The sequence below is a fragment of the Neodiprion lecontei genome, chromosome 5 (genome assembly GCF_021901455.1).
Source record: "Neodiprion lecontei isolate iyNeoLeco1 chromosome 5, iyNeoLeco1.1, whole genome shotgun sequence".
NCBI classification, from domain to species: domain Eukaryota; kingdom Metazoa; phylum Arthropoda; class Insecta; order Hymenoptera; family Diprionidae; genus Neodiprion; species Neodiprion lecontei.
In genome coordinates this window covers 21,997,593-22,025,491 of record NC_060264.1, presented here as the reverse complement: position 1 = coordinate 22,025,491, position 27,899 = coordinate 21,997,593, and the positions used below count along the sequence as shown (strand labels likewise).

At 40.3% G+C, this 27,899-nt stretch overlaps 1 protein-coding gene across 3 annotated transcripts in view; it reads left to right on the top strand.

Annotated features, from left to right (window-relative positions):
* The first annotated feature begins 411 nt into the window (after positions 1 to 411).
* The window catches only part of LOC107217651 (nuclear receptor subfamily 4 group A member 2), a 43,357-nt gene continuing 15,869 nt past the window's right edge, over positions 412 to 27,899 (top strand). For 2 of the 3 annotated variants that reach the window (XM_015655266.2, XM_015655265.2), the window contains exon 1: positions 412 to 1,880. In XM_015655266.2, the coding sequence (XP_015510752.2) occupies positions 1,595 to 1,880 (286 nt within the window). In that variant the 5' untranslated portion in view covers positions 412 to 1,594. The remainder of the gene's footprint in view (positions 1,881 to 27,899) is intronic. The other variant, XM_046740197.1, reaches the window with a different exon arrangement.

Genomic DNA, 27,899 nt, shown 5'->3' with positions numbered 1-27,899 from the left:
TGGAGTGGTAGTGTGACGAAGGTCAGCCACGTGCTGTTTCCTCGAGCGCACCATCCCCGATTTTCCGATTGATGGCGCGTCGATCATGAATGGAACGCGGCGGAGTCCCGGACCAACGCAACGGGCGGCAGCCCAGGTGGCCCTGGGTAGCCCTGACGTCGATCATCGGTCTCGCTTCCGCCGGTGTGTCGGGGTGTCAGCGTCTCAGTCGGGTGTGACGTGGCAGGTGATGACGCAACTGGTAGCGCGTCACGTGCGCTGGCGAGTGGAAGCGGTGCCCAGCGCCGGTCCATCGATCCGGCCCGCGGTGGGTGTGACGTAGCCGCCGGGAGTGACGTCACGAAGTGCCGTTCGCCAGGCTACACACAGTACGGTTTTAATATAGCGGGCACCACCGCCGAGCCCGGAGTCAGTTACGCGGTGGCCGGCTTTTCGAACGGACGACCAGCACGACTGCCTGTCCAAGACGCCTAGACTCGATCCCGCCTCGGGAGGCTGTCTCTCCCTCTGCGTTCATTTCCCCTCTGCCTCTCGGTCCAGCACCGAGATCCGAGCACCAGCAGGTTCTGCCCGCTCACTGGGGAGCAGCCGCGTTTCGGAACCGCGACCCGTAGTCAGTGTTCGTGCCGCGGAATCGGTTCACTTCAAGGAACCAGATAGAAGTCGCTCGGTTCTACACTGGCGAACACGTGGCTCAGGGCATTCGGAGGGTGACGTGATCAGTGCAGTGGGTGTTTAAGTGACCAGCCCCTGCATGCGCTACCCCAGCAACGGTCAGCTACGGCTTCTGCGACCCACGGTATCACCATCGGCAAGTGGGAAGTTTCTCGGGACCGATGTTCACCGGCCGTCGCTTCCAGGTTCGTCACAATGAGATTGGTCACTGACATATCACTTTAAAATACCACTGCACAAGTCGAAAAGCGAACAAGCATTATGATACTTACCTGATGGTCGTTAGTAAGACGCCCTCTGGGACATCCTGGCTCTGCACAAACCTGTGGATCATCTTCGAAAACCATTCCAACGTTATATTAACACTGACATGTAGTATGCTGATTACCTGCACACCTTGACTTGCAAGTATAGTCGTTTCATGGATCTCGTGTCGTCTATTTAACCCCTGGATCAGGACTACTGATGGGATGCTTTTTCCCGCTCGTAACAGAGTCATTCCCTTCTCACGTTCGTTCGCTTCACGACCTGATGATTATCCAACTGACTTCACGGATGAGGATTAGGTGTCTCAGCTGATTTATACATCAGTGGCAATAATGCCCGTCATCTGTACTGCGAGGGAGGGTCTGCGTTGAGGAGATATTGAAGTGGGTTAATTAATGTACAGTGTGTTGTACAAATGTAAATAAAGAGAGAGAAGGAGAGAAAGCGAGAGAGAGAGAAAGAGAGAGAGAGAGAGAGAGAGAGAGAGAAAGAGAAAGAGAGAGAGCGAGAAGGAGAGTTCTTCCGTCATAACAAACCGTCGAAGGAGCAAAGGACTTTCTCGAGTCCCCCGGCCCCGGCGGTTGTGTCCGGCTGCTTGGGGATGGTGACAGTGAAAAGCCGATGAGAGGTGAACTAGCAGGCTCTTCAGTTGATGAGAAAAAACCACAGAGGGGTTAGTTGTGCGATGCGTACTGTCGAGAGTGCCGGGACTACGGAGACTACGACGCCTTGCACCGGGTCAGCCCAGGACCTCCACATCTGCAGCTTGTACCTGTCGTCCCAATCCTCCTCGGTGACAGTCCGCCGGAATTTCGACACCGGAGAACCTCCCTCGGCATCCTCGGCCTCGGCTGACTCCAACAACAACGACAATCATCACCGGAATCTAGAGTCCTTCGAGCCCCACCTCGGTCAGCGTCTCGAGTCCAGAACGAAGTGTAAGTCTGACTATATGTACAGTATGATCGAGGAAGAGAGAGTTTGTCTAAGCATGCGGATCCACCGGCGAAGGGTCCGTCCCTCTCTAACCGTGACTTAAGCTGGCCAATTGCGATTAAGTTGCGTAAATTGCGGAGGGAATGCTCGACACCGGTTGGCCTCCAGTCAATCCTGCCGTATATCCTAACGGGCTGGAAACATGAACGGGCCTTGCCACTCGCCGACGGTGTGTTCAACAGGTCGCGATTAGCTTTCATCGTCTTGATGAAGAGCTCTCGCAAAATTCTGGAGTCCACGTCTGGTCCATGCATCATGCCCGTGAGACTTCCAGACGATAGTATTTATCGGCCGTCTAAGCGTTGTCTGTCTTCCCTCCATTGCGTCGTCGGGATTCGGTGTCCAGGTTACGCTAATCGTTTTCCCAGACACTAATTCGGGTTCTGGTATTACTGTTAGCGAAAGCCCGATTGCTTCGACTCTTCTCTTGATGCCGAATTCGCGGCACGCTGGATAGAACCATCTGCCAGCGTGAAATCGGTAATCGTGGGTCTGGGATGGATTCGATAAAGTTCGATTTCGCAAGTGGTACCGACGATGATCACTGGTTTCGGTACCGGAATTTGTATCACGATTAAGATCCCTAGTCGCAAGGTATTGCAGGTCATGAATAGCACCGCCCTTCCGCGTGATAATAACACAGTCGAAGCCGTTTCTACTTGAACCGAATCTCTGCCTTTCTTTCACGCTCCGTCCCCGCTAATCTTAGATGAACTACAATTTAACCCGGTGCGTGACAAGAACGTTTCGTCATCATCGGTGCGATGGTTCGATTCGGGTTTCGGCGATCTGGAGTGCGAATCTGCATTTCCATTGCCTGAATAATTTAATCGACGTTAAACGCGACATAAATATTTCGTGATTGTCCGGCTAGCCGGATGGGTTGTGGGTAGTAGTGGCGGTCGGTAGTACGTGAGATGCATTTCACCAAACCTGTTTCCAACAGTTGCTCATCTATTTTAAAACCGCTCTATTTTCACCATCGACACATGCTCCTATTGTCGTTACGATGTAACCGCTGCTGGTACCGAATACTCAACAGCGCATGTAGTTCTGTGTCATTTTTTAGTCATTACGCCTGCAGCCAGACCTAGACGGGTGAAAAATTCATTTTCCCCCAACCACCGCCCCGTGCTCTGGTCTCTCAACTCTGTTAATCCCGAATCCTTGATCCTTGATCACATACCGAGTGATTGAACCATGAAAGGTTTTTCGCCATCAGTCTGAGCTTCGACTGTCCCTGTTGTATGCAGATTCGAGGTTGCGTAATCAGGCGTCGAGGTACAGCTGCCTCTGGTGGACCTCGAATGCGCTGGTATAACTCAGGAAAGAACTTCCTAGAGGCCAACTGCATTGTTCCTACCCCAACTATAAATATATACACACTTAACTCGCGAGGAGACAGACAGTACCTGCCTAACTCGCGATCCGCGACTGCGATCCAGCCTCTCAAGCTCGGGTCACAAACGCCAAACGTTTCTTTACACGCCTTCTGGTGCGTGCCATCCGCGATACCAACCTTTTTTCCCCGTCAACACTTCAGTCGACTATTTGGATGGCTGTTACGACTACAAGATCCTCCCGTTAATAGGTACTGGCATAATTAATGAAGTGATTTTCATGCAATTATAACTATTTCCATATTCAGGAACCAGTGACGCTTCTCTAATCCTGAAGAGTTGAAGAGCTCATAATAACAATCGAAAGTGAAACTATCAATCAACGTGGAATTTTCACATGACTACCAGGTCATTTTATCCGGAAATTAATATCAGTTATTTCCTACATTTGCAACCACCGTCTACCGATGGTGATCGATGAATTAAAGTGTATTTCAGGAAATCAGGAACGTCATTTCGCATCAATGATTTCGAGTTTCTTTCAGTGAACCAGTTTTTACGCAACTTAACGATAGGAACATACTCAACAATCCACAGTCCTTTTCGAAAGGTGGTAATCGTAACTGTAATCACGAATAAAATAGATTTAGCATAATGAATGAGAAATCTGAAAGATCGCGCGCATTATGTTACCGATCGTCAATTGCGCTCCAATCTCACGAAGAATCGAAAAAAGTAGTTTTGACATCCTGATAATTTTAAACAAATGAAATTTTGCCCGTTGATTGCTCACCGCACATCTGGTGTGTAAAGTTTCGTTAATGCGCAGATAATTTTTGCGCTATGGTACTTAGCCTGTGCTGTGTTCGCTGCACAGTAGCTGGTATGAGTAATCAAAATTGGTAAAAATCCAACCGGTGAATACAGAGGCTTATATATATACCTGCACGTATATGCATATGTGTACACCTTGACAGCCTGTGTATAAAGAAAAGCTCCTCTGGCTCAGTGCCGACGGGCCTCGATCTAATATTGAGATGTTCGTATGTACCGGTGTCACTATATGATCACGTTGATGGAAGACTTCCGCTTGCTTTTATTGTAAAATTCATCTACGAGGGTGTGTTTTCAAAACTCTCGACTGAAATTTCATTTTTGGCAATAACATTATCATCTCACTTCGCGTGTTTCTTCTTTTCTCCACTTTCATGCTATTCACTTATGCTCGTTTTTTCCTCGCGTTCTCATTCGTCGGGCACAAATGTCCGAATGACCTTAAGTGTAGCTGACTTCGACGCTTTGAAGTCATCCCCGCATCCTTGCAAAAATACGTTTTTTTTACCGATAAGAAAAGAAGATGCTTCAACCTCATAGATGCATCACAAGTCTTTGCATGCTTGAAAGCCGTTTCTTGGGTCGTCTTCAGATAAATCAGAGATGCATAATAAAAATGTAATGTGCTATCAAGTCTGTAATCGTTTCACGTCTTTTCGACTCGTAAAGACCCTCTAGACGTTTTCGCAACGCCTTTACTGCGTTTTTTGGCGCGTGTTGTTCGGGTATCGACTTAACGGCCTGCGGCGTTCCACCCTCGACTCGTTCGCACGTGGAATCGAGAAGAGGCGTCACGTAAATTCTTTGACGTCACAGAGCAGCCGCCCCCGCCAGCATCGACCGAAACCAAAGACGTCACCGGGCGCCAAGGACGCCGCTATTTTCAGTCCGTTTCCCGTCGTCCGTCGATCCTGGGCTGGTATTGGTGGTTGCTGGTCGGTTGTAGGTGTTGGGCGCAGGTTCTACACCCCACTTACATGTCCCTCCATATGACACCGTCACGCGCTCGCTCCAGCCTCTGGCAGCACACAGCCGTCTCTGTGTTTGTTTGTGATCGCGCGTGTGCGGCTTCGTCACAACGACGACACGGCGACGACCACCGACTGACTCTCGTCTTTCAGCCTCGGAACGATCGACTCACGGTCAGAAATTCAAACAGTCGTCGATGGCGTCTCAGGCTCCGATCCTCGTCGCTATATTCGCGTTATAAACTCTCCCGCGGTCATGATCGGTTACGGTGCTTAACACGTTGTGCTGTTACGTCGCAGAGACGTAACGCAATAGTGCCGTTGTTTTCTTTTTATATTTAAAGAGTGCAGTCTGTTCAGTAGTATTTTAATCTTTCGTATGAAATTTTCATCCTTTCCTCCGAACGGTAATTTAAAACAAAAATCAGCTCTCGTTGATCTCGGACGATTAACATTGAACGGTCAGTGAAATGAAAAAAAAAAGAAACACATTCACGTACAATTAATACACAATTGCACACGATCGAGTGAAATTACTCAAGTGTACTGTATAATATAGTATTTAATCATGGGATACGCGTATGGATATTGAGAGTGAAACATATATATGTAACGTAAATATACGTGATATATTCATATAAACCGGATGAATAATTTTGCGTCGCAACTGTGTAATTACACGTATAACTCGACTACCCTATGTGTTCAGCCTGAGTAAAAAGAAGAAAGAAAACCTAAACATTAATCCGTGGTACCTACATCTTGAGTATCACATGTGTATCTAGATATTTGAATGTATCTAATATCTGTATATATATATATACGATAGAAATTTTTTCAATTTTTAGTATTCGACACGTGTTTTTCTGCTCCGTAAGCTAACGAAAATAGTGAAAGTGTAATTAATTTCTACTCTACTTACCGCCTTTTTTTATTTCCTCCGTTTAAAGAAACAGTGAAGTGAACTTACATGCTCGGAGAGACTGGACATGTATTCCTGGATCCAAAATTGAAATGACCAAAAATAATTCATACGTAAGTGGTAACACATGCATAGGTGTAGATGTAATACACGTACCTACCTGTGTTGGAACCTGATCACTAATTCGAACCGAACGATCAGGTTGTCACATAAAAAAAAAAAAACTTAGTAATTCAAATTTTCTGACAAGTTTTTTTTCTACAAGCATTGCATCATGGTTTTTATATAAGGTGTTGGAAATTTTCTATCCCGCTAGCCTTATTTTTTTTTTTTTTTGTAAATAGATAAATAAGTTCACGTATAGCGTAAATACGTAACGAGGTACGTACATAAACATATAATAATAAGCACCAGGTGCGCAGGAGATGTAAGTGCGAAACTTTTGGATGAATGGAGAGCTCGTTGCGGTTGAGTGACGTCAGTTGGCTACCGGGCAAGCCGCATGACGTCACCGTTTATGCGTAGTATACGTGGGTGTACCCGTGTACAAGTATGCACGTGCATGTACAGATAATAATAAGAAAGATGTGCTGTGTTGGTGCATCAGTAGCTGTGCAAACATAATAAAGAACTCAAAGACGCTTTGCGGCTAGTACTTCTGCAGACCCGACCGTGACCGACACCCACTACTGCTGTTACTCTTAAGACGATGCTTGATAATACGGATACATATGCCCCTTTTCATTCTCCTATTTGTTTTTATTTCTTTCGCTGAGTTTGGCTCGTCAACGAAGTACTGAACTCGGTTTTTGATACGACGGTACGAATTATTTAGAATTCTTCAAGACGTCTTTAAGGAGTCTTATGCATCGAGTCAAAATTCGAGATGCTTTAAAGATATCACTGATATAATCCGACGCATTTAGACGCCTTCGAGACGTCTTACAAATGGTTATAGTCGTTTGTTTTTTGACCCGCTAGGCGAATCCAGAGAATTCTGGATCGTGAAAATATTGCGAAAACTCGAAAATCGCTTAGAATTGGCTGGACTTTTGCTATTACTTCGTCCGGCGAACGTATATAGAATTTACTTGTTTTTATTTGAGTTAGGTTATATTAGGTTAAGTTCCATTATTGCAATGTTCAAAAATCGCAAAGCTATAGGCTAAATTGACGAAAAAATGTAATCCACTGGAATTTTGGTACGACACAATTCTAAATAATCGTGAAGAAGATAAAGAAAAATTAAACATTACTTAACACAACATTCGCCGAAATTATTTTACTTGAATTTTTATTAAAAAAATTGGATCCGTCATCAATTCAAAACTTGTCTGCGTGCGAATTAAATTTCATCGTCTGTTCCCATCGCCAGCTGCTACCGTTCCTGCCTTTTCTCATCGGGTCGGCGTTAGCAGACGGTCACAGCTGTGTGATAGATCGATGAAACGGAACTGCGGCATTGCCGTGACGTTACCGACACTAGTGTGACGTCACGAACGTTATCACGTTGGTTATGTGAAGCGCCCCGGGTCAGGGAAGGATGGCCCGTTGCGCATCACGCGGAGCGCGGGACGTTCAGCGGGCAAGGTCAACTTAAAGGGGGTGTTCCGTACTTGTATAACCGACCCATCAACCCATCCGCACCAATATTGCTCAGGGCAACAAAAACCGAAACAAGTTTTAGATGGATAATAGAAGTGAGATTTAAATAAAAAAGGGTTTATTGTGGGTACGGTAATTTTTGGCTTAAGAAACCAGGAAGCGAAAATTGCGCGCAAGAAAAATTTTCAGCCATATTGCAACTCTTCAACAGTATTGAGCAACAGAGAAACGAGAAAAAAAATGATGAAAATAACATGGCGAAAATCATTAACAATAATGTTAATACATATTTTATTCCAGGTTTGAGTCTTTGTGCATATTTTATGGAATAAAATCGGGAACAGGTCATATCTGTGATTAGAAAATGCAGGATAGGTGAAATCCAAAATCTGAGGAACTGCAGAGTCAGGGCGACTTGAATTGCGAAACGTGCGCGGCGCTTGAGTGTTTGCGGCAATTAAGGGAGGTTCGAGCCGCGAGACGCCACCGGTAGTTGGCACTTTTCAAACCCCCGAGTTTTTACGCGTGGGAGATTTGAAAACTACAGCAGCGTATACGTTTATATTCTCATTCTGCGAGTGATAAAAAGCTGTCGCACGTTATAAGTATAACGGTAATAATATTTGCCCATGTCTATGGCGATTTCACACGGTATTATGATCAGATACATGGATCGATTGAACATGCTTTAGATGCACGAATGAAAAGTTAGAAGCTCATAATATGTCAAAGAATGCTATTATTATCATGCCTGTGTAAGTACGCGCATGCAGATCTATGTTTGGTACATCCACAGGAAGTAGACGTAAAAATTTCGCAAGAAGATAACGTTAGAACGAGATTATCACACATTTAAGCTTGCTTCCATGTAGACATGCGCAAGTTCTAATGCCTATCGACTGCGATGTAAAGTCCACCCTTTCTTCTTCGTTGTTAAATCCGAATAAGGAGAGGATAGAAATTCGATGAAGTTGGAAATATTTTACGAAGATTGAAATGAGGCCGATTGCATAAAATCGGGCGCGAGTGTTGGGCAGAGATTATAGCCCACATATATATAACCGAAGATTTCACATCACTATGGACATTCCGTACTTATGTCTAAAATATGTAAAAAAAGTGTCAAGAAAAAGGAATGTATAATATCTGATGGATCGGTGCCAGATTTGAATACATATGATTACGCGTATTGCGTAAATTCGGATTTCCAAAAAATTCAAAAAAAACTTTAAACCAAGAATCGATATTGCAACGCGTGATACCTACAGCACGAGGAAGAAAGATGCATGAAAAAATGAGAGCGTGAGAAGGATTAAAGAAATTATTGTAACGTTGTGTATGACGTATGATAAATTTTTTCGTTTTCCTTCTCACTCCTTCCTTGTTTGAATTCTTTACTTCAACTTTTTATCGTCAAGGATCCTGGATATGTAGAGAATATTCCATAGATCGAAAAAATAATCCAAAACTTAGAAAAAAATAACATCTCATTAATTCTAATATAAATTAAGAATTGTTAAATGGCAGAGGCAAGATTGAGAATAAAAAGATTTATATACACTACTGCACGATTCACATTTTTTTGCAATTCGCAAACTACCATTATCGGTTAAATCGCGGACGCGGACACTTCAAGGCGATATGCTAAATGTGTGTAGGAATAGTGTATAAGTATACATCCCGAATATCGGCCTTCAACCAATTATTGCACACCTTGTACGTATACTTCTGATATATTTCTATATTATACTCTCGTCAACTTGTATATTCAATTTTCAATCAATATAGTTGCGATTTCACCAATGTAATCTTTTGTTTCAATATTTTTATTTGAAAGTCAAAACAGATGGAAACAGGAGGAAATTGTACTTTATAATCATTTCTTATGTCAAATGTTCAACGGCCGATGAAATTGGAACTGAAAAAAAGAAACATTATAGCTACGCTGATTCCTTTGAATAGCTTTTTCGAATTGAATAGGGTAAAATGTTTAAAATTTATAATCAATTATTCCCTGCTTAATGCACAAGTAACTACGTAAGAACAAATTTCAACTGTTTGAAATAAAACAATATGGTCGGTGTTGACACGTTATGCACTTTGAAATAAGTGTTGTCTATATGATCGACTCCGGGGCCTCTCGCTTACCGAACGTTATTTCAGACTCAATAAAACCATGTCAAAAACAATTGAGCTGTTATTTTTCCTTCGATTTAAGCTTGATTGACGAGTATACTTAAGTTGCGAAATTTTCCGCGCGTTAATTCCACTGTTAAACAATTTATGTAATCAGTGATCGAGAGACAAGCTAGTGGAAGAACCCAATCTTGTTTCGCTAAAGGCGATGAAGCAACAGAACTTTTGTAAAAAAAACTTCCCTCACTCCAAGACTGCTGATAAAATTTCCGAAATACTTGCATGTGAAACCTGTTTGTAAAATGAACACCCTGTACACCGAATGGCGATGGCTGGGTGACGGTATTCTTGTTGACACACACTAATCCTCTTCAGTCATAAACCATCGCCACTGGTCTAACTCTATTCCGTGGAGTAGGTATGTAATTACTACTCTTCTCAGTGCAGGAGAAAACGATCGAGGTGGTTGAGAGTCACCAATATTTTCAGTCTAATCACTGTAATACCGATGCGTAACGTTGCGAACCCCATTATGCAGAGAATCAAGGTCAAAATAAGGGTGCTTTTTATTTGCAACAGCTTTTGATACTGCTTGTAATATTTTCATAGCGTTTCGCTCATGCGTACCCATCTGCACGAATGATAAGCGGTATGATTGACTGAATTTCCGTTTTAGTCTTTTCGTTCTGAATTCAGAGTTGCGTCGGAAAGCGTCGAAATTTCAAGCGTTAAGTCTTCGTAGTTACAAGAGTGATTTCTCAGCTCTTAAGCTCCCGGGGAACGTAAAATTCCAACGAATCTATTTATACGATGATTTTAGTCGCTAATCGTACTGCGCTCGATCACTGATTAATTGTGGAATCGATTTGATAGTCAGAATCAATACGAAGTGTGCTAACGTGACGTGACGGCCATGTTGTCTTTTCCCCTGGATTAGTAATCGCGTGACCATTTTTTGCTCTATTATCGTTGAAAAGGGTTTCACCCACTGATCTTAGATTGATCGCGGCAGCTTGTGTCGATTAGAAGCCCCAAAAACCGCTGCGATACCCGAAGTTAAAGTAACGGGTCACGTAGGTGATAGCCTATCAGAAACAGATTTAGTCACATGGTTCTACGATTTTAGCCAATGACATACGCAGTGAACCACGTGATTCTTTAGTTCCATTGCGGCTACTGTAGCGTTGGTGTAGATTTCGTCTGCTTCTAACCAACTCAGGCCGAGGACGCTAGTCAGCTATCCAGTCAGTATAGAGATCAATGGTTTAACTAAACCGATTTCTATATTATGGAAATTGTAATTTACACAGAAAACCTGTTGTACTATAAATTTATGTTTTGATGCTATCTTTTTTACATACTTCCTGATTCTGCACTGCAATAAAAGACCGTTACATGAGTACCTGTTGTATCAAGCCAATCGGAAAGAAAAGACGTGAAAAAACCGAAGATAAATTATTGGACAGTATAGTGAGAGCTCGCGAGATCGGGAAGTACCTCAGGTCGTTACTGGATCGGGTTTAGGATAAGCAGTTTCAGAAATCATTGCGTAAGGGTATAACATAGGTATGTACAAACTGTTTGGATGCGCAGGAGGAGTTTATATGAGCGGGTTTAGCGCCGTTTAAAAGCCAGTTGATCAACGGCACTAATAATTATGCCCGAACGATATTTTAGTTTTGTTTGTGCAATACTTACCGAGCCTTTTTGGCCGCGGCAGTTAAACGCAGTGATTACAGATGCCCGTCTGGATCTCTTACTCTTGTGACTCTAACCAGGGGAACCATTTAGCATAATTCATTTCGCGCAACGTGCGTTATTTCTTTTTTTCTTTTCATTTTCTTCCTTTTTTTTATTCATGTTATTCATCCTCGGCTATATTTTATTCGCATACAGCAGTTTATGTATACGTTTAGTATGCATGTATTTAATCCCAGATCACCTCGTCGCAGGAATTACGTAATACACCCGTCTAGCTCAGAGGCTATTTTATTACATACATGTCTACTTACACATACACACGCATGTATATAATATATATATATATATATATATATATATATATATATTAACTATAATATCAGCTTATATATATGTGTGTGTGTGATTTTTATTTTTTTTCTTCTTTTAACGGCAATAATTATAATTTCTGTCAAGCACGCTGCAGCCGCAGAAACGGTACCGACGATAAAGATTGTAGAAAACTTATTCGCAAATATAGGTGGCGGTGTTCCAGCATTCCAAATCTCGAAATTTCTCCAAGCTTTGACCGATCCATTAATCGTACTGCATTGTCGCGATGCGCTGACACGGGTGCGCTATCGACGCAAGCTATTAGACCCCGTTCTTACTAAATCCGTTCTTTCAGCGCATGTCGCCCGCGCCGAAAAAGATTTCCACAATATTGTACAACAGGTCGTTGGTATTCAGGGGGCGGAATTAGACTCCGCGATGCGCTAGCATGCGAACCGCGTACCGCGTCGCTGCGCGGGCATCGATCGCGAAGAAATAAGGAAAGAAGAGGAAGAAGAGATCGTGGGAGAACGACTTCCATATAAAACTTATCGTTGATTTCACACGGACTCAGCTCTCACTCGTTCGAGCCAGGAGCGTATTCAACACAGCGCCACATCTCCACTTCTTTTTGTCGATCCACGTATAGCTGACGTCAGTACGAACCCAACAACTCCTGGATCGTTAAAATCGGTTTAGCCGTTCCCAAGATATCGAAGTTTGGATTTTGCCGCTAGCGCGAGGCGTTCACTCGCTATTCTCTGTTGTTTCGTTCGCTCGCCCGTGCCGATTCGCGTTACTCGCAAAATTCGAACGGCGATATCTTGGAAACGGCTTAACCGATTTTAACGATTCGGGACTCGTTGGATTCGACTTGACAACGGCCACGAAGTGGACGCTGAATTTACGCCTTGTCGCCAAACTAAAAATTCGATTTCGATTCAATACGATATTGCATCTTCTGCCCAACTCATGCATAATTCTCATGCCAGACAACGCCGCGGGCCAGATCGGGCTTTTCTCCAATCCAGCGGTGGTTCCAAGATCCTCTTTGGGTCACCACTATACCAGTTGTGAGGACCGACCGACCGCGTGCCGCGGGACTAAGTTGAGGCCACCCGCTTGGCCGGCCATACACACCGCGCCCACATCTCCGCATACTGATGATTCGATATCGGGTAATACCTCAGTCGGAGGTGAATCAAGGTCGCGCGTATGATTTCCAACTTTTCTCTTCTTTTTCTTTATCTTTTTTTTCACAGCTTTCATCCTGACACATGTATCAAACGACACGATTCTTCTACCGTCACATAAAAAATTATCCGATTCTTGCAATGTTGAAACGTTTTTTTTTTTTTTATTTCTATCTTTTCAAGAAAAATTTTTTCTACCCATTATTGCGGCAATTAAGAAGTAAATAAAATAAAACTGCACAATGTAACCGTACAAGGCGCGATGAGGATACTCGCTTATGGCGTAAAAAACGTGTCCTGGGGTACATGATTTATAAAATACTACATAGTAAAATACTGGTTTTTAATGTACGGATATTTTGTGTCGCGTTTGGAGGCGGAGGTGGAGTCTCTGCACGAAGCGAGGTGTGCGTACATATATACATATACACACATATAAATCGATCATAGATCGTGGAGTCGACCTCGTTCACCTCGAGTCGAAAGCGCTGCAAGGCGGTAGCGAGGCTGGAACAGGCTAAAAGTCCTAGAATACCATCGGCTAGCTGAGGACAGGACAGGCTAGGCCTGAACCAGCAGTAGCTGCTGGCAACAGCGGCAGCACCAGGCGAGGAGAGCCGAGCGTTAATCGAGGCAATCCACTATACACGGTGCTTCAGAGGTACATATACGCAGGCATGGGTTATACACACGTGGGTACATAAGTTGTATAAAATTCCACTCGTTATGTATACATTCATGCATATGTACATATGTATAATACCGAAGTGAAGGTGGTAGGTTAGGATTGTCGTCGTTTCATCGTAGCGTCGCGACGCGTCGCTGCCGATCCGCTGAATAGCTTCCAGAGGGCGGATCCGTCGCCGCTATTAATTTTTTATTTTCTTCGTTTTTCTGTGTAAAGAAACCTCTTGTCGACAAAAATGTTTAGGATCAGATTATAAAACAGAAGAAAAAAAAATCCATTCACTTCCTGAGATCTTGACTATTTCACGGTAAATGGTTGAGATTCACAAACCTCACTCTGTCGATTCTTATTATACAGTGGTTTTCTCTTTTCAGAGAAAGTATGAGATTTTTGGATTTTGATTCCGTCGATCGGCTTCTCATCAAAATTATATCAATTTCTTGAAAATATGTTGGATGGTAACTATAGCGTCAAAGATCTGCAACTTCGAAATCGATTTTAATCAGAGTGTTGCAGTAAAATGAGTACATTTTGAAAACCAGAAAAAATTGCCTAATACGTAATTTCATGTACTTTTTCATATTTTGAAATTGAACAGAAATCAGCTTACTGCACGAGGTCTGAAAAGGGTGAAAAAAAAAAATCGGGATCAAAAGAAAAAAAAAAATTCCATCGGTACTAATATATATGTACGTTTATATGTGCATAATTAAGAATGTCTCCTAGCTTTAGGTACATGTTCGATAATCAATGTGTGCGTTTGCGTGTATACATGTATATATATTAACTCGGGTTCTTAATAGTTGTGTATTAGTATTGAGGTATGCATATGTTTGTCTCTGTAGGTGTGCGAATTCGATTGGCCTTGATCAGTATCTCATATGCGATCATTCTTTCGGCGCGGTCTTCGGTCATACAAATAGGCGTATACCTATATTTTCATATAGGTATGTATAGCGCACAGTGACGGAGAATGTTAATTAACTATTCACTGTACAGCCGAAAAGAGAGACTTCACAAATGCAACCCTTGTTTTTTAATACTGTTGAACCAGTTCAGTATGCAAAATATATTTCGAAATAAAGAAAATAAAAAAAAAAAGCAAAAAATCAACGTGAAACGAGTAAAGAAGTCTACAACAGCCTCGAGTCTGTGGATAGATGTATATTTTACACGAGGGGAAGCGTATGGATTAAAAATAGGTTCACAGAATTAAAATGATCAATGAAATGAAACGAGGTCTCTATAATTATACGCAATAATAAATTCGGGCGTTAGAAATGAATCTGGATGACGAAAAATTCAATGTTAAAAAAAAGAATTGAACAAAAAGGGAGACAGAAATAATTTTTTTTTTTTTTTCTTCCAATTATCTCCGATGATCTGCGACTTATGTAATAAGCGGTTAGGCACCTTATACCTACGTGTTGATAATCGCGGTGTGGCTGATTATGAGTTACGCGGGGAAAGGCGAATCACAAATACCAGTCCATATGTATATAACTGTGTAATAGCTGCAGCGAACGCAGCGTCGATGATAATGATGACCCCGTCAAAAGCTAGAAATCCTTTCCCTCACGAGACGACGGTTCGCGACCGTTCAGATATTGGGTAAATGTATTGGCGCGTTCTCCATTAATCGGTACCTATTACCATGTGCCGTTAATTTCTGCACCTCTTAATTATACCCGTACACAGAAAACAAAGAGAGGGAGTGAGAGGGACAAAATTCGTCTAGATAATGTTTCAGCATTATATTGATTTGCACCGTGCCAAATATGGCGAGACGATTATGAATTTTTTTTCTCTTTTATATCTTCTTCCAGTGAAACAAATCCTTCTCGATTAAAGAAAAAAAAGGAAAAAGAAAGAAAACTGCGATTAACAGATTGATTTGCGATATTCTCAATAGTTATAAAACGCTATTTAATTTATCTATAAATACGTTTATTAATTTATCTCTAAAAATCGGATTTTCTCCATCGTTTTTTCGTTTCTTTTGCCTGCTATAGTAATTCTCTGACGATGAACATCAACGAAATTGTTCATGTATTTATGACTCGTGTAGCCCATTTTTCATTCATCGCTATAAAACTAGTCTTTCGCGAAACAGCGAGTATGTGAAATGAAAAAAAAAGAAAATAAGAAAAAAAACTCGATAAATTATGTAAAAAAAATGGTCAGGTATATCATATGATTAATGAAACTGACTAGTAGTAGTGTAATAAAATTTCCAATTCGATGTACACACACGGACGTTTTCATATATATCCTTACACACGTAATGATGCGAAGATTATTACAAGCTTAGAGATGCGAGTATAAATAATGTGGTTTTATACATCTACATTTTGCAGATGCACCGTTCCGTTCTCGCGGCGGAGACTTCGACGCGTGGTTTTACACGTCTCTGCGTCGTCGATCGGTGAATAATGTAGATTATACACACACACACACGACCGCACATAATTTTACGAACGAGCGCCTAAAAGATCGAGTGAAAAAATTTTGAGGCAAAAAACTTATCAACATAAGCATCCGAAAAACGTACGGAATACCGTCAAACAGATTCTTGTCCTTAAACTAATAGAGAGTACGAATAGCAGTTGATGCTTTTCCGAGAAAGACAGACAGATAGATACGAACACGTTCCTTATACGGTAATCTGGAAATGGAGAGAGATAGATAGCTAGATAGATAATGACATTTATTGCAAAAAAATTAATCAAATATAACAGCGTGTTGCCAAACTACCAAATAAGCTTTATTAGTATTTAAACGACCGTAGAGAATAACAGAATCGGAAAGTAGAGGCTAGAGGCAGCAAATAAGATAACATGAATAATACATAACTATATATATATACCGGGAAAATCTCTTGAAACTTGAAAATCAACTGCGTATGCGCGAGTTTTATCGGCTGTTCGTGCAGGCTGGCCATCCCGAGTTTCAGCTGTCAAACCGATTTTGGCGGCGATGTAGTTGATACGAATTTTCGAGGTTAGCATCTCAAATAATTGAGGTAGTGACTCGGAAAGGTTTGGGAAGCATTTGTCATTGAGCCGGAAAGTTGATTCTTCAACGAACGGTCGGAATTTAATGCTTATGCTCTTTGAAGATTCAAACATACACATTTTGCGTACGTTGGCGCACCTGCATCGCAGACAACAATATCGCCGCGGGAAGATTTCGCCGACCAATGAGATTGAATTATTTGGCGCATGCGCGGTTGATTTTCAAGTTTCGCGAGATTGTCCCGGTATATAATACAATGCAAAGATTTATAACATAAAATAAATAATAATAGGGAGAGAGAGAGAATACTGCTTACTTAAATATGATAGTTTAGTTGTAGGCGAAACATTAGTTCCTGTTACAGCCCAGTGTAACGGATATACCATAAATATAAATTGATGAGGGACAACCGGGGGGGGGGTCGATCTGTGAAAATCGAGGAACGTAACTAATTCGAATGTAACTAGCATGATTATATACATATACATATGATGCTCGTCTAACCCACCAATGATAAATAATAAAATATTGTAACTACAGACACACATTGCGTGTATCAAGCAAACCCCTTTATATGCAGGATTTGTCTTACATCATCTGATTTACGTCGAGCTACATGCATACGTACTTATACATGTATAAATTTACGTTGGTGCATGACTTCGAAAAGAAATCCGTAAAATGAAAGGGGACTAAATATGAAGAAGAATCCCGTTTTTCTTAGTTGACGAAAAAATTACGTTTCAAAAGTATGAAATTACTGTGTGTAAATATAAAGAAAATTTGCGCGTAACGAGAACGGAACAAGTGAGTGAATAATTTTACCGAATTGCAGTGCAAAAGCGATTAGGTATACCATACAATGTATTGTGAAATGTGTTAATTAATTAGAGTTGTGCTACGAGAAACAAGGAACAAAAATTGAATCGAACCTGGTCATTCGAAATTTGTATCATTTGTTTCTTTGCTCGTTGGGTTTGTTCCATTTCTTTTTCTATTTATGCGTACATCTATCCGAACAACGGTTCTTTACGAATCAAATGGCCTATTGTGATCGAACAAATAATAGTCTGATTAGTTTCTCCACGTACTCGGCATTTTTTTTTCTTCCCTTTTTATTCTCTTATTTATTTGGAATTTCTCTCAGTCTCTGTGTTTAATTTTTTTTTTTTTTAGCCTACGGTAATATCGATTTATATTATGTCAAGGTCGTCGTGAATTGAAGATTTTTCACAAATTGGAACATGCTTGATTTAAGTGTATATATATGCACCGGTATATACATAGTATATGTAATACATATATTATAAGTATATTCCGGTGGGCCTTCCTAATGCCCTTGACATCCATATACGCGTGTAAAATTCCAGGCATATATGCACGAAGTGGGTTCGTATTCGCACGTAAACGATAAATAGTTGGCAATTAAAATTTTTTTCTTACCGTAAAATTTAGCCTTAATCTTCAGTCTGTTTTTCATTATGATTGTAATTTTTTTCCTCATTCTATTTTTGTATTCAATCCATTTTTACAATGTAATAATATATTACGAACCGGTGGTGAGGAAATTTTTTGAATTAATTATGCAGATATAGAAATAGCGTCGGAGTGGAAGAAAAAAAAATTGACAGCTAATGTCAGCAGACGATTAATAATAAATTAGGGTAAACGAAAAAAAATCATGTAACAGTATTGAATCAGAACTCGTTCGCCTAATAAACCGTTGGAATATAGCCATTTTCAAGTGACTACATAACGACATCATCTATGAAAAAAAAAAGAGAGAACGAGGTGAGTTATAATAAGCGATAAGTGTTTGACAAAAAATTGAAGATGTGAAATTAAAATAAAACAGGCAGTCAAAATAAATGCGATCCGGAACATGAAATGACAACATTTTCAAATATATGTTGCACGGTTAGTGCAGGCGCCAAGCCTGATTTATCACGGTGTTGTAATACGAGCTTAAGGCGGTGATCACTGGGAGAGGTTTAAGCCTAATTGAACCGAAGTTAAGAAGCTTATCGACGATGAGAGATCGACCGATTGGAATCGATTGATCGCGAGTGTATACAGCTGGAATATCGATAACATCGGCAATTAATCAGTTAAACCGCCTATATATGATATCAAATCCACATAGTATACCTTATATTATATGTGTATAAGTATACATATAGAGAGCGTGTGACGAAGCGAAATAAATCCTATAACAGACGTGTTGTTATGGGATGTTGTGTATCGATCGGTATTGTGTGTATATATATTCACGATTCAATACAACACACACATATATAGGGCATTCTATGCCAACTTTAAAAATAGTTGACATTTTTATTTTGGCCGAAACTTGGCTATCTCTTCAATTTTTTCGTCAAGCCGTTCATCAGATATGAATTATCGAAAATTTTGACAATTTTTTTCAAACGCTCATAACTTTTTGAAATATCCATAAACTCGCATGTTTTTTTAAATCGAATATTTTTTAATGTGATTATTTAAAATGGAATGAAAAAAAATATTACAATCGTTTTTATTAATGTTATTATTCAATTTTTATATTGTAATGTTTTTTTTAAACTTGATTATTTCAATTTATTACGCAATAGCAACTTATAGAAAAGGATTTCACGGGAATGATATTAAATCAAGTAATTATCTTAATATTCGATGTACAAAAAGTGAAACAATAACAGGGACTCGAAAATTCCATTGCGTGATTCCAAACAAATATTGGTATTTAACGTTGAGATCGATTTCAAACTCGAGTAAAAGTAATATTTAAAATAATTAAAGGCAACGTAAATAAAATAAAAAAATTAGGAATAAAAAATTTCGTTCAAAATACTGATTAATTATTTTCTCAACTTCTGATTCCTTTAATTCGCAACTTTTCACTATTAATATGTTTAATGAAACATTGTATTAGGCATTAAGAGCAATATTTCAAGTTTTGAAAAAAAAAAGAAAGTTTCACAATTTTAAAAAATCGAAAAAAAACCGGAATATCGTTTTACCAGGCTAGGTTTGAAACTTGAACTTGAGGGAACGGACAGTAAAATTTTGGAGAATTTTAAATAAAACTCGATAGATGCATTAAAGTTAAGAAAAAAAATATTGATCCTAAAATTGAAAAAACTATAGTAAAAAAAGCTTTCGAAATTTTTTTGCACAACATTTTCAAGATATCCATTTAAAAACATACGAAGTGAAGAGAAAAACATCGAATTGACATATATTTCAAAAATTTACCAGCATTTGAAAAAAAAACTATTCAAATTTTTGAAAATTCATCCCTTATGAACGGGTCGAAAAAAAAAAACGTTTGAAACTCACGGAACGTTTCTTCGCAGAATGCATAAAAATAGTCAAGTTTCAGCCAAATCAAATATGTCAATTTTCGCGGTAGGTTGAGTTGGAACGGAATGTCCCATTATACGTATACAATACGTGCTTCATAATCATCGATTGTTCATGACGTGCGATAATCGCCGTATAGATTTCATTATCCGTTGTTATACGTGATACGTTTACACACACATACAATGTTCATGCACATGCACACATTTAAATACATATATTTATACACACGGTTAGTAATTGACGCGGGTTTAAATACCCACCAAACCTGTTTCGCGCCGCACATACCTACACTACTAAGGAGATCAGTGATCACAAAAATAAAAGGCTGAAAAGCTACCTAAGAAAACACAAGAAGACAAACCATGAAACACGCGGTAGTCTGCTATCTGGCACTGCCGCACATAAACACTACAAATGTAAAACGCCAATATGCAATAAAAACCAATTCATTCATTCATTCATACCTTCGCCACACAATGTATCATACACATTACGTACGTACGGATACATACGTTATTAAACCCTGCGCGCGGTTTTTTTTTTTCACTATTATTAATTGACTCACAAACCAAGAAGAAATGAGTACTGCGAAAGCTAAACTTATTCCCATGGAGTTCGCTTTGTTGTAAACTGGGTAAAAGTAAATTAAAATTCCGTTACGTATTCACGAATTCAACTCGGTAAAGTAAAATATTTGAACAATTATATACGCGTAAATTATAAGTATTGTTTATTTACTTTTGTGTTTCCAGGTTGAAACAGTTTTCCCAGTGGACAACTTTCGTACGGAAGTAATTGAACAGTAGAGAGTTGGAATTGAAATTTTTGGAACGCTCCTTTCTCTCTGAAATACGAAGAAAGCTCATTAAAAGTAAAAAAAGTTCGGGATTTTTTTTTTTTTTTTTTTTTTTTTTAGAACGCAGATCAGAGGCAAATTTCGAAGCAAGTATGGATAAGTGTAAGCAGCGGTGTGTCAAAATCAAGTAGCCGTAATATATAACTGACAAGTACAATACAATAAAAATTGAAACGAAGGTAACATTCTCCGTCCTATCCGATACATCGTATCCTATCTCGTCGCGCTCGCGGGTTCACAATGTAATCAGATTTGGCTGGCATACACATAATGTTATGGTTAGCCAAGGCACGTAGGTATGACCCGGGGGGTTATTGCGACCCATTAATTGCAACACGATTTCTGTCTCGATCACCGCAGACGGACATCGTCGTTGCACCACGTAAATCTCTCACACGCCCGACGTACGTCTCACAGTTTTATCTTTAAATTTTAACTCGGACCCTTGAAGTATCGGAAAAACAGATGCAACGATCTACTACACGGTGAAAGCTCGGTTATCGTTTCGAACTTGCATGTTTTTCTAGTTTTAACGTGAAATTTTCTTGCTCCTGGCAATTGCTGCCTGTAAACGATGTGGAAATATTTCACTTGTACCATACGCTACGTATTCCGACAACCAGTGCTGTTCTCTATTAATATATACGTTATTGCAGCTGATTTTTAGTCGAATCTTTCGATACGATGATTGTCCTGTTTACCGCTAATTAGCGCGCGAGTTTTGATGTTTCGCGTACTCATCTGCCGCTAGATGGCGCAGCGTGATCTGTGTGCCTGTTGTTCTCCCAAACACGTTCCGGCAAGTTCAGATCAGCGCATCATCTACGGAAAGATGATCTCCACTTACCGTCACTGGACCGAGCTTAATCCCTCGATAACACACCTATTTTTGCAATCATTGGGAACACTCTGGGTCAAAATGACACTGCGCTAATATTGATTTGTTACCATTTCAAATTTACGAGTCCGATCTACATGAAAAAAATCATTTACAATGCGACAGTGTGGTTTAGACGTGTCAGTATAAATCATAAATATGAATATAAAAAATCAGGAAAAAGAGAAACGTTTGAAGAATTACTGTTTTAGAAGAAAAAGAAGGTCTGTGTCAGAATAATAGAGTGTGTTCTCGAAGGGTTGACTTAGCGTGCGCTGCGGTGAGATGCTCTGATTAATAATGTTAGTCGATTTCGTTAGGGTGAATAAAATGACAAGGCGATACTTATAAAATTCATATATTTCACTTCAACGTTATACTCACTTATACAACAATATCGCCACATCCTTTGAAAAATGTATAACTGAAGTTTGATTTTAGTATCAAAAAGATACAATAGTTTATTGAAAATATGTTACTTAACAAATAGTTTGAAACATGAGAATCGAATTAAAAGTCACTCGTGGTAGTAAATTTTGCATCGGGATTTTCCAACACATTTTTCATCAAATTTTTTACCCCGAATCAACCAAATGTAACAAAAGAGAAGTTTAACTGCTAGCACGTTCTCTTCTACTTTTTTTACATACGTGTTACTGACCTGAAGCAACGAGAGAATAATCCAGTTCAGATGTGATTTATCGTTAGCCACTTTCACATTTTGAATTCCCAATTGCAAAATTGAAGATTCTTTTGTCGGCCACATGAATGTTCGAACTGGTGACTCCTAAAGAGGTCCGAATCGCCTCGACGCGACGAGATGAGGATAAACACACGTTAATGAGTAACCATATAACTCTACACGCTGAACACGTGTGGGCGACTTTGCACCCTTTTTGTTGTCCAGTTACAACATATGCGATGAACCGCTCTGTGCTATCTGAAAAAGCTAGGTATACTCGTATGTATAGCGATGATGCGTGTACGAAAAAGTCGAGTATTAACATCTGTAGTGCTCCATTTGACTCGTCTATAACCTGTTTCAAAGACGAAGGTACGGCTTATCAGTCTTCGCTTTAAAGTACCTCATGAATTCCTAAGACTTGACAAGTATTGTTTAAACTTCCGCTGTCTTCGCATCACTTCGCAAATTGCAGGCATAATGTGTCTTTGTACAGTGTGACTTGAAGCAATTCAAAGTCATTCCAAGATTGCTTCTCACAATCTCTTGTGAATATGACGTAGTGGACTTTATGTGGCCTCAACATAAATCGAGATGATTTAAATTGACTCGAGTTTAACATAACATGTGTTTGGAAGACCTCAAGTCACTTTTTAAATCATAAGACATCGCATTAGTAGTTGTTTATTTCTTCTTCGAGCTTTTCGATGAGATCCGGTAATTGAGGTGAAATCAATCGCTGGTCTTATTCAATTATTATTCAATCTAGGTCAATTATGTTCACCTCCGAGTTACCGTCGGACCAAACCAGCTGATCTCGACGAGCATGCATGCACGTTGACCGACTGCTGCGCCTATCGATCATTCTTTTCTTCAAACGTTCCTTTCGTTTTGCGCGGTTCAATTAATTCCCAGGGTGTTACGGGTGCCTGATATTACCTCTGCGTTTGAAGTAGGACAAGCCGAAAACTTGGCTCAGTAAAACATTCGCGAACTTATGGAATATAGTAAGGTTCGGAAAAATGTCTCTACGACGCATTCCGCGTTCTTCGTTCATCTTCCGTGTGTTAAGCATCAGGCCGAGCTAAGTTCGACGGTGTTTGCCCCGAGGCTGTTGGATGTGCTGGTAGCCACATGTCGCCGTCTTTGTCCAAAGAGGTGGTCGCGGTTATGTAGGTCACATTATGTAGTAGACTTAAGCTACCGAGGCTCCCGTCCGGCAGCACAGCCGCGTAGTACGAGTCGCAAAAACCGGGCGTTGAAAAAGGGAAAAAAGCCAGCAAAGAGGCGAAAACCGACTCCTTTTTACCACCGCATCGAGCCGCCGAGCTGTGATGGAAGTTCGTCGATGATCGGCCTTCGAACGGCTGACTCAAAGGCGCGATGTTGCAGCTTGTTGGATTAGAAGCGTGAGAGACAAGAGTCTTCACTTCTTCACAGACTCGGACTTCTTTATTTTTTTTTTTTTCTATTTATAATTTGCACAGTTCCAGCAGCGAGAACTTCGTCCCGAGGAGAAACTCATTTTGCAACAATGTTACAAGGGCCAATTTGTGACCGTCTCAGAATCTCGAAGCATGTAATATTCTTTTCTTCGGACGTGCGGTTGAAAACATGGGTGATTAATGCGTTAGCAACGTTTCAGTAGCGGTCGCATGAAGAATACTAACGCTTTTATCGTAAATTCAAATGATTGGCGAGATTTATCCTCTGCTTTTGATGGTATTTCATACTATGTTGTATACGAAGTATTACTTATCTCACACCATTAAAATAGTAATATCGTTTTACAACTTTCGCTGAGAAAAATTTCATTTGTTACCGTAACTAGAATAATTCAGTAAAACAAGTATCGTTAAAAAAACTGTTTGGATATTGTTGGAATTACGAAAAACGTGGTACAGGTAATCATTTTGCGCTATTGTCGATCCTTTTTTTGGTAATTGCGACGGAAAATCAGTTTGTTCGGTTTAGGCTACTTTTTTTCTTAAATAAGGCTTTAACGTCAACTTATTGTTGCACAAGCATTAAATTTTCGCAACAGTTATACAAGGAAATATAGTAACAGTGATCCTAATGAGAAAGAATAGTAACGGATACTAGACTTTTTGGTAACAGCTACAAAACTAATTTCCATTCTGGACCTAGAAATATATTTTTTGATTGTGGTAAAAAATGAAAATAGTTATGGACTGAGCGGTAACCGGAACTAAAAATTTCTCTCAGTATTGTATCAATTTTTGAGCAAACTTGTTCATTGCATGCAATGTTGCGTTGAAAATATTTCTGCTTTTATGCTATTGCGAGGGTTGCATCGAAGTTACAGGATTTGAATATAAATGCCAGCAATATTGCTATGCATCTTACAATTAGTAGGAATGTTGCAGCAACGTCAGATTTCCAAGATCAAAATTAAAGAATAACCGAATTGACCCACATGAGTTCACCCACATGTGTCGACAACGTGGCCGAATAAAGTTCGAATCGAATAGAAACTTGGATTCGCAACATAGATTCCCGAACGATTCTCATCTCGATTCCGAAGATGTCGATTCCGTGAATCGATCCGATGAAGCACAACAAAGGCTGCTTCATTAACGCGGATTCATCAGGCTCGGGTAGGGAAAACCGGAAAAGAGGTGGAGAACCGGTAACGAGTCGCCAGCGCTGGAGTCCAGCACCTAAGCCGGATAGGTGGTGAATATGTCGGAAGCTACATGCATGCTCGAGCACGCAATGTTCACCTGACACTGGCACGTGAAGAGGCGTGGCCAAATCTGACCGTGGGTGTGACGCGTGGCGCCTACCAGGAATTATGGGCCCCGCGCTTTTAATGCACCGACGTTTCTGCCCCACTGGCATCGCAGACTCCCGCGCATCCGTTTATCCCAATTAGGTTGAGTTGGGTAAGGTCACGTTAGATCGGGTTGGATTAGATTAACAAGAATGTTTCCTCTAGTATCAGGTGTAAGAGTGATCACAGATTTGAAACTCGTTTGTTTGATTATAGTTTTTCGATGCAACTTTGAAGATTCACTGTAAAAAAATTTTGAAATCTGTAGAAGTGCACGCTGTATTTTTTTCGAGTATTTTCAAATATTAAACTTCGTCAACTATCCGACAAATTGAAACCCTATGTTCGGTCAAACTGAAACAAAAGTATGAAAGAAATTGACTTGCCGAACAATCGAAACACTGCACGCAATACACAAGTTCGAAATACCGCATACGACGATATTTTTAACTAGCAGCCCGTTGCGGTTCCGATCGCGAATATTTTCAAATGCTTCTCGGGGCAAGGCAAGACTATTCGATATAGCCGTAAGCTTTTACGGACTTTTTTGTAGAGCTCGTTGAGACCTTGGATACTCTTGAACGTAACGTTCCTCTATATGTAAGATTTCAGTCAGCGTTCGCATAAGTGTATGAGCCCGTTCCGACTTGGCTTACAAATGTCGTTATACCTCTAAAACTATTTATCTCGTTGTAACAGAATATAGCCTAAAATCTGGTCGGACTTTGTTGCTATCCACAAAAAAAAATATATGTATATATAAAAATCGGTTCAGTAGTTCTGGAGTTGTAAGCTCACATACGGATAAACAGACAAAAAAACGTGGAGTTTTACATACGTAGAGATGAGAAGAGAAGAGATGTAATGGCATCAGATAATTTTTAGGCCCGATGATGTCTCGCTGATAATGTCTGTCTATGGGTTGGTCGAATATTGTTGCATTTGTCGATTCGAAACATTTTGAAAACGTTTGAGTGACAGTTTATCTACATATTCACTAAATCCACGATTCCATTGATTCACCTGTAGAGAAGAACATATAAAAAATATTCTACCATCCCAGTATTGGATTTGATTTTGCAACAATTCCGCATTCCAAAAGAGAGACAGAGAGAGAGAGAGAGAGAGGGAGAGAAAGTGTGTCATCACCTGTGGTAAAAATTTGGTTTTAATCGGAAACGTTATCATTTTTCAGCCTAACCTGACCAAACCTAACCTAACTTGACGTAATTCAGCCACGGCGAATAATGGTCATGCCGTGCGCCCGAGATTCAAAAACAAAAACAACGACCAAAGTTAAGAAAAATAGCAATCACCTTCTGTTGCATACAGCAGAACCGGTACGCGCTGAGCTGTGACAGCATCGGCATCAGAATCTGGGTGGCGGCATGAACAGTAACGGGCCTAAATATAATCCAATGAATTGAGCGTGATCAGGTATCCGTGACTATCTGATTCTATCGGACGATATTGTCCGTCCCTTCGTGCCCCCAATATTATACCATACTAACTTCTGCAGTCACCCTGGCATGGTGTTAGGTTTCAGTTCACGTCGCCCTGGTTCACCGGGATCCAGTCAGCTGTCACCCTGTTCACTAAATCACTCCATTTAGCTTTAGAGATGGTGCGGACTAGCTGGGATACATAAAGTGCCGATCGGGTCTTTGATAAGAGAGACCAGAAGCCTCTACTCCTGCAATATATTCATGGTATATAAATAATCGGAACGATAAACAAGTCGGTGTGGATGATGCAGGTTAAGAGCTAAGAATCATCTGGCCGATTTTTATAAATCTGAGCTTCGAAAAACTACTTGCATTCAAAGTAGAAATTCATTTTTTATTCTTAAATATTTTCCTTAGTTTCCGGAGGAGGGTACAACTCATGATTGGGTCGTGCTAGATGTTCCGAACAATGTTAGAATCGCACTGTGAACGCTAAGCTGTATTTCGTACTTTGTCCAAAGTCTGTACCTATTTTTCTAGTACCCAATTCTGTTCCCAAGTTACACCATGTCAAACGATTTCCAGCAATATTCTTGTCTATTGCGATTACTGTTTGAAAATTTCCAACGCGAATCATTTTTCGGACTTACAATTTCTGACCTTTCGATCGAATATAACTCAGGAATTTGAAAAAAGCTCTAAATTCAGCTGAAATTTCATTCGTTTTTCTGTTGTATTATTTATTTTATGATAAAAAAAAAAAAAAAAATTGCAGACTTTACTACAGAATTCGATCACCGGTATTTTAAAATTGATCTCGCGATATCAATAATTATTCATAGGGCTTAATACACTTAACAAAATTGAACGCAGGTTATACAAAGGCGTATAATCACACGGTGCATATAAGAGTGGCGATCGAGGTGTCGCGTCGGGGGGATGAGCATATTGTTGTGTGTATATAAGTCGGGTATAATAATCTGTGCAGTGTTGGGGTTGAGGAATGAGGAACAGGAGGAAGGGGGGAGGCTCGGCTATACACAGGGTAGTATTTTAAATGCCAATGATTTCAGTCCTCCCTTGGGGTGTATGACGGGGCCCTATATATGCCCGGTGAAATTCTGCCAAGCCTTCAGTCGCCGTTAGTATAATCTCAGGTTAAACAGTGTCAAGTTGCTCTTCTTCGTCTCGTCCTTAAACCACGAAAAAGAAACACATGTGTACTAATTG